Source organism: Hemiscyllium ocellatum, chromosome 19 (assembly GCF_020745735.1).
Source record: "Hemiscyllium ocellatum isolate sHemOce1 chromosome 19, sHemOce1.pat.X.cur, whole genome shotgun sequence".
NCBI classification, from domain to species: Eukaryota; Metazoa; Chordata; class Chondrichthyes; order Orectolobiformes; family Hemiscylliidae; genus Hemiscyllium; species Hemiscyllium ocellatum.
The window spans coordinates 37,777,425-37,784,333 of record NC_083419.1 but is presented as its reverse complement, the minus strand read 5'-3'; the positions used below and the strand labels follow the sequence as shown (position 1 = coordinate 37,784,333).

At 40.6% G+C, this 6,909-nt stretch overlaps 1 protein-coding gene across 1 annotated transcript; it reads right to left on the bottom strand.

Annotated features, from left to right (window-relative positions):
* Positions 1–845: 845 nt before the first annotated feature.
* LOC132825059 (MANSC domain-containing protein 4-like) lies at positions 846–3,261 on the bottom strand. Its single transcript, XM_060840066.1, has 3 exons — positions 3,042–3,261; positions 1,948–2,082; positions 846–1,474 (listed from the first exon to the last, which is right to left on the bottom strand). The coding sequence occupies exons 1-3, from the start codon at positions 3,259–3,261 to the stop codon at positions 846–848; spliced, it is 984 nt and encodes a 327-aa protein (XP_060696049.1).
* Between the last annotated feature and the right edge of the window lie 3,648 nt (positions 3,262–6,909).

Here is a 6,909-nt window from a genome sequence, read left to right as displayed (position 1 = left end):
GGGCCAGGTGCTGACAGTTGAGAGTAGATTGTGTTGGGATATCTGGTTGGCATGGACACTTTGGACCGACAGGGTCTGTTTCTGTGCTGTACATCCCTATGACTCTGTGTACATTAAACCACGCATAAGCAACGTACACACGAACACGGACAGACATTTGTAACATTTTCTACAAAACTCTTTCTTTACGTAGAGCATATCAGGAATCAAAAAAATCTTCTGGCATTCAATTACAAAGGAAAAGTGAGCAATTCTATTTTCTGAAAAACTGTAATCACAACCTTCATTAAAACCATTCGTCAAAAGAGAAAAATAGACTAAGGAGATTTGTTTAAAAAGCAAAGGTTGGCGCAGTATTGATGTTTCGCCGCTAGTGGCCACTGGTACTTGTAGTAAAGACTATGACGGTCTTCGCAACCAAGAGCAGAAAGCTGTTCAACAATATATTCCTTTTAACTCGTACCTTAAAGCTGTGATTAGATTCTGGCTACCCGATGTAAGATTCATTGTGGATTCAACTTCACAGTCCGAGATATAACTGTTTGTATGGATTAATGAAGAAAATGCAAGCTAATATTTCTCAGTACCAACCGTTTAAAACAATAGATTTATTATAAAAGAAATCGAGCAGCCGGTGTAGTTCAAATAGAAGAAAGTATTTGCATCATGAGTATAATGTGCATATGGAAGGGTATCAATTCTCAGTTTAAGTGGTTGAAACGGGTTCCCTCTTTCAGTTTTAGGACAAATTAATTATCATGCTATAAAGTGATTCATTATAACTACTGATTCAAGCCATTTCGTATAAGCTGATTCTAGCCGTGTGTTCATTGTACATGTGTTTTCTATCCCGCATCACCTGGCTGAAGAGTTCCATAGTGACCCCTGTTTTTCCTGCACCGTGCTGCTATCCATAGGAGAGTACATAAACAGGTTAATGTGATTACTGAGACCATCGACAAGGGAGGCAACAAAATCTGTGGGCCCAGCTGCAATCGTGGAGGAGTGGTGGTGTTAGCAGTGGTCTGGTTCTTGTCAGAGGTCCCTCTCGTGGTGTCCCCCTGGTTCAGAGGGAGGATGTTGGAAGTCGGTGTAACATCGGCAGCTGGGAAGTGAGAGAGCCGGGCCATGCTTTGCCTCGTGATGCTAACGGCCACGTCGCCTTCGATTAAGGCTGGAGCCTCCGACGGCGCAGGCGAGTAGGTTCGGCTGCTATTTGCACCATTGGTAATATCGGCAGAATCGTTGCTGGACACTCGGTTGAAAATGGAAGGAAGAGGTGTCTGTGGTGGAAGTGACACAGACTTATACCAGTTGTTAGTGGGAAGAGTGGCTTGCGAGAGAAGGGAAACGTACCTGTTGTAGTGGCGTTGTTTGTCCAAACCCAGATATTCGGAATTATTAAATCTTGACGTGTTAGTTGACTCTCTGCTTTTACTCCGATTTCCAAAAATGAGTAAATCTGGATCCTCTCCTGCGGACGAATTAGGTAAAAAGTTGAGACCACGAAATTGAAGCAAAACATCATAAATTAACTACCAATTTAAAACTGACAGTGAAAGATATACCATCCGTTTTCTACTGTTAAAATCTTACCAATGCTTCACTCGCTGAAGTAGGAATTTGAATTTATCCAGCATCACTTACATTCTAGAACCTCTTCAAAGCACATTGTTGAGTGAATTACTTTGAAGTAAGGTCGCACTTATGTTGATAGTTTAGACCGCCATATCCCACGAACAGCAGCAGTGAGATCAATTGTTAGCAAATCTATTTCGGGATATGTTTGTTGAAGTATGAATGATGGCGATTTGCAGCTAGATTACGCTGAAATAACTGTTTCATTACTGGTTTTCAGATCCAAATTAAACACTTGCAATAACAAAAATAATTGCATGAATATCATTAATTCATTCGCTTTTGAATGTAATGACGTGGTGTGTTTACCTTTTCTAACATTAAAGAGTATGAAATCAATCTTCCTTCTCATTATGCAGCTCTCCTGACTTGGGCAGTTGAGGTGAAAACAGTTGGAGCGGCTCTGATCTTGAATAAATTTGAAAACGGCTACATTACAAGTATCTGTAACAATAAATGGAAAGCAAAGACGAATTAGCTCGAGAAGTTATTCAAATGTGGTGTCTCAGAGTTGGGGGGGGGGGAAGGGGCGAAGAGGGAGGGTCCCATACAAGATCTCATACCCACTGATTAGACATATACAGGGAGACTCGACAGCATTCCTTTACCGAGCAGAAGACTACATTATCTGAATTGGAGAATGCAGAACGAGCGGTGCATATCTGCAGAGGAGGAATAAAAGTACATACGAGCTTCAGGATCATGTTGTGCAGAAGCAATAAGCAGCACAGTTATTGTTACTAGTTGAATGAAAGCATGTAGAGTGGCATCTAGCGTGCAGCAGGAAGGTCGTAGCAACACCTGGGTTGGGCTGGACTGCAGGAACACAACCATCATTGTATTGAATGGGAACAAGGTTCAGCTTCATGAAATTTAAGCTTCAGTCAAAATGTCAGTTTTATCGATCAACAATGCTCTTAATTCTTTTAGTCAAATCTGCTTTTCAATGCAAATTCCAGCCTCGTTTTATATGAGCTTTAGGAATCCTTAAATGTGGAATCGAAACGGTTTGCTTAAAAAAAAATTAAACCTCCTGCAATTAAAATGTTTACAGCTGGGGCGTTGTTTTGATTGAGCGGCGAAAAATCGTTTGGGAGGGCAATATTAATCGTCGGTTGTGATCTGTTTTTTTTATGTCAGCGGGTTAGTCATTTGAGACCTTAATAATAACCGGCTTATCTCGAAAATGATTCGATTTTTTTTCTGTATCCCCACTTCAGTCATTTGCCTCCAATGCACGCTGAGTGATTACAGACGACAAGTAACAATTGTGTTATTCATGGTGAATATAGTTAAATTGAATTTGGGTAATTAATTAATCGTGAAAAATTATCCTGGTGTAATTTACTGCAAATTCCGACCGCCTGCCGCTCTGAGGGCAGATTGGAGACTGTGAAACTCACCATTCTGTCTTAGACAGCAAGTCCTGACGCACTGCCAAGCTGTCTTCGCATTGTAATCATTGATCAAATGGGCGCCTCTGCTCCTGGACAGAGGCACGTCTATAAGTACCCCAGGAAGACGATGTATCCAGCAGTTTCTATAAAATACTGTAGGCGAACACCGAGAAGCTGATTTCTGGAAAATAGGAAAGAACATCAGCAAGGACAAGATGTGAATCATAGTTTCAGATCTGGTGGGGGCGACCGACCTTCAGTGTCCGCGCTCTTGCAGCAAGGTGCTTTATTAAGGCGAGATATTGCTTCTGTGCCAGTATCGACCATGTCCAGTTTGGCATTGCTTCAAGATTTTTAATGACAATAGGGAAGGTGGAAGTGGGTGCGTCGCTGACATTTTGGATAGGAGTTTCTTATTTATAACCCCATTATCGGCAGGTGAGTTTCTGATCGTTCAAACAATTTCCTGTCCCTGTCTACAATTCATTCAGAGTCGAGTTAATGGAAAGTAAATTGGAGAATTTTGCGCTTTGTAAGAGTTTGACATCGTACAGGGCTTAATTGTATAATTAAGGTGACAATGAATCTAAATGTTACAAGTGTGTGTAATTATTTTTTGGAAGAACAAGTACACTCGCGTCGTGGATCAAACAGGGAAAGAGATGGTCATTCGGATTTTCACGAATGGCTGCACTACAGCCGAATGTCTCTGTCACCCTCCCGATCCTTAATCCTGGCGTCCGTTAGGGTTACTAAGTTTCAACATGAACATTGCTGAACTCTTGACACCTTCCGTAGACCAGCGACTAGAAGTCCTCTTGTTATTTCAGGTGTGAGCTTATAGTGGACATTTTCCTCCAATAGGTTGTATTATTTACTGACATGAAATATAAAATTCGAAAACTAAATTTTGTTTGTTTTACATTAGATTCCCTACAGCGTGGAAACAGGCCCTTCGGCCCAACATGTCCACACCCACCCGCCCAGACCTATTCCCCTACATTTACCCCTGCCCCTAACACTATGGGCAATTTAGCATGGCCAATTCACCTGACCTGCACATCTTTAGATTGTGGGAGGAAACTGGAGCAAGCCCACACAGACACGGGGAGAACGTGCAAACTCCACACAGTATGAGGCAGGAATTGAACCCGGCTCTCTGGCGCTGTGAGGCAGCAGTGCTAACCACTGTGCCACCATGCCGCCCAAGTTGTATGACAAAGCAAGCATATTAAGTCAGATAAATTTTAGTGAGTTTTTTTTAAAAATCAGAGACATGCCAAACACAGAATATTTAATTACTCCCCACGAGGAAATATCTCCCCCACTCCCCAAACCATGAATACACTCACAGTACTGTGAGGTCTCATTGTTGGGAGAAAGAAAGTCGACCGGGAATAGCGTAACATTCATCATCAAGGAAAACAATCGTCCACACTTGGCAAAGTTGAAAGAAAACATTGTTCTCAAGGACAAGCTTAAGTTTTACATGATGTAGTTTAATTCTAAATAGAGACATCAGCACATTTTTGACACCGAATGTGCATTTCAGTTGTTGCAAAGGGTAACATTTCACCAGCTCAACCTTCTCATCTTCGTAATCGAGGTTTCTTGTGACAATTCCGTATTGTACTGTATAAACAGAAGTTCCTTGTTTTACAAACAGTGCTACTTTTGAGATAGCTCATTTAACTCATAAATTGAGGCAGTGATAGGATTTCCGTGTGGCCAAGAGGAATGCCAGGACCACATATAAAGCAAGGCAAAGTGAATTGGTAATTCTGTTTGTTATTGCAAGGGGTTGTGTCTTTTTAAAGTGAAGGCCGAATCACTAATTGAGTTACACAAATATGGGTCGGTAATAAAGCACCCTCTTACATTGACTTGATTTAGGGCTGCATAATTATATAATCTTGCTTTTATCCCTTTGTATAAACTTTATTTACCAGGTAATCTACAACAACTAAATTCGGTGTATGATATAAATTATGATCAGTTTACTATCTTGCAAATAGAGAAGCACATTATAATTAAACTAAGTTATTTTCAGAATGTATTGATGAAAGGACTCAGACCTCAAAAGTAAACCATCTTCCCTCTGCCGATTCAGCCACATCTATTGAATATTTCCAGCATTTTCTATTTGTATCTCAGATCGTGACTGAATTATGTGGTATATAAACTCAGTTGTTTGAGTTGAATTCAGATACTGTCACAGTATCTGAATGAATGTATTGTGTCTTACTTAATTCAGAAAAGACAATTGAAAAGTTTATGCAAAGAACTCAACATTATTTCTGTCATTTTCTGGTGTTTAATCGTCTTCAGAAAGAGATGTCCTAGGGAAAGATCACTATCCACATGGAGGACCCCTCTCAATAACAAATGCTGCCAGGTTATTTAATGCTAGTTGTAAATTAACTCTAATCTTGGCACAGTATCTTTTATTGCCAGTGTGTCTGCTGAGGTATCCCCACCGGCAAACTTTGTTACTTTTCAAGTTCAATCACAATTTTGTGCCAAATTGGGGATCTTTTCAATAAATTAATATCCACACTCAACTAGTCAATGATGCAAGCTAATTTCAAATAATAACAATCAGCAGAGACAGACAAGACTCTAATCCCATTATTCTGGGTGGAGGTCAAATTCAGATTCATGAATGAGGAGGATGTTTGCAAATGAAGCAGAGTGAAAAAGGCCAACTGGTTGACCAAGTTACAACTTGTGTGCATCGGCAACCTACTTTTCAAAGCACCAAAACAAAGAGCCATCAAAAACAAAAAAATGACTTGGGCTAATCCAGGAAGTATTTTTAAATAAATTTCTTTCTGAACTTATCTCAGAAAGGCAATCAACCAATCTTCAGCACTTGACTTTAGTCTCAGGCATGTTCTATTATTTCAGAATTTGGGGGTATTGCTTTTTACTCATAACTTAAGATATTTTACATTTATTTGAAATCATACAACTTCCTTTTGAAGACTAGTACTGAATCCATATTTAATGTATAGCAATCCATTCCATTATCAATGTCTCATTGAATCCCTACAGGGTGGAAGTAGGCCATTTGGCTCAGTGAGTCCACATTGACTCCCTGAACAGCATCCTACTCAGACCCAATCCCTACTGTTATGTCTGTAACCCCGCATTTCCCATGGCTAATCCACCAAGCCTGCAAATCCTTGGACACTATGGGCAATTTAGCATGGCCAATCCACCTAACCTGTACATCTTTGTGCTGGGGCTGGTGTGCCTAGAGGAAACCTACACAGACATGGGGAGAATGTGCAAACTTCAAACAGACAGTCACCTGAAGGTGGAATATAACCTGCACCCCGGTGCTGTGAAACAGCTGTGCTAACCATTGTGCTACCATGCCACCTGTCTCTGTAAAAGTACTTCCTAGCATTTAACCTTATGTTTTCTTAATTTGCACAAATGCCATTTAGATTTTCTCTGCCTCCTTCAATTTCATTTTTTTTGTCATATTCATGAATCATATAACTGTCCCATAACCCATCATCAATAATCCTGGGTATGTTCTTATTTCAGGACAGGCTTATGAGATATGAGAGCACTATGGTGTAACATTAGGATGGAGTTGAGCCCATGAAATCGCATGGTATGAGGTCAAACACAGGTAATGAGATCCATGCTGGAACCTCCTGCTGATTACCACCTATTTATCCCACCCCCTGTTCCTTGGATGCTGCCTGACCTGCTGCGCTTTTCCAGCAACACATTTTCAGCTGCAGAAAGATTTCGACAGTTTAGGAGAGTGGTCCAAGAAATGGCTGATGAAATTCAATGTGAGTGAATGCGAGGTCTTGCACTTCGGAAAAAAGAATACAGGCATGGACTATTTTCTAAA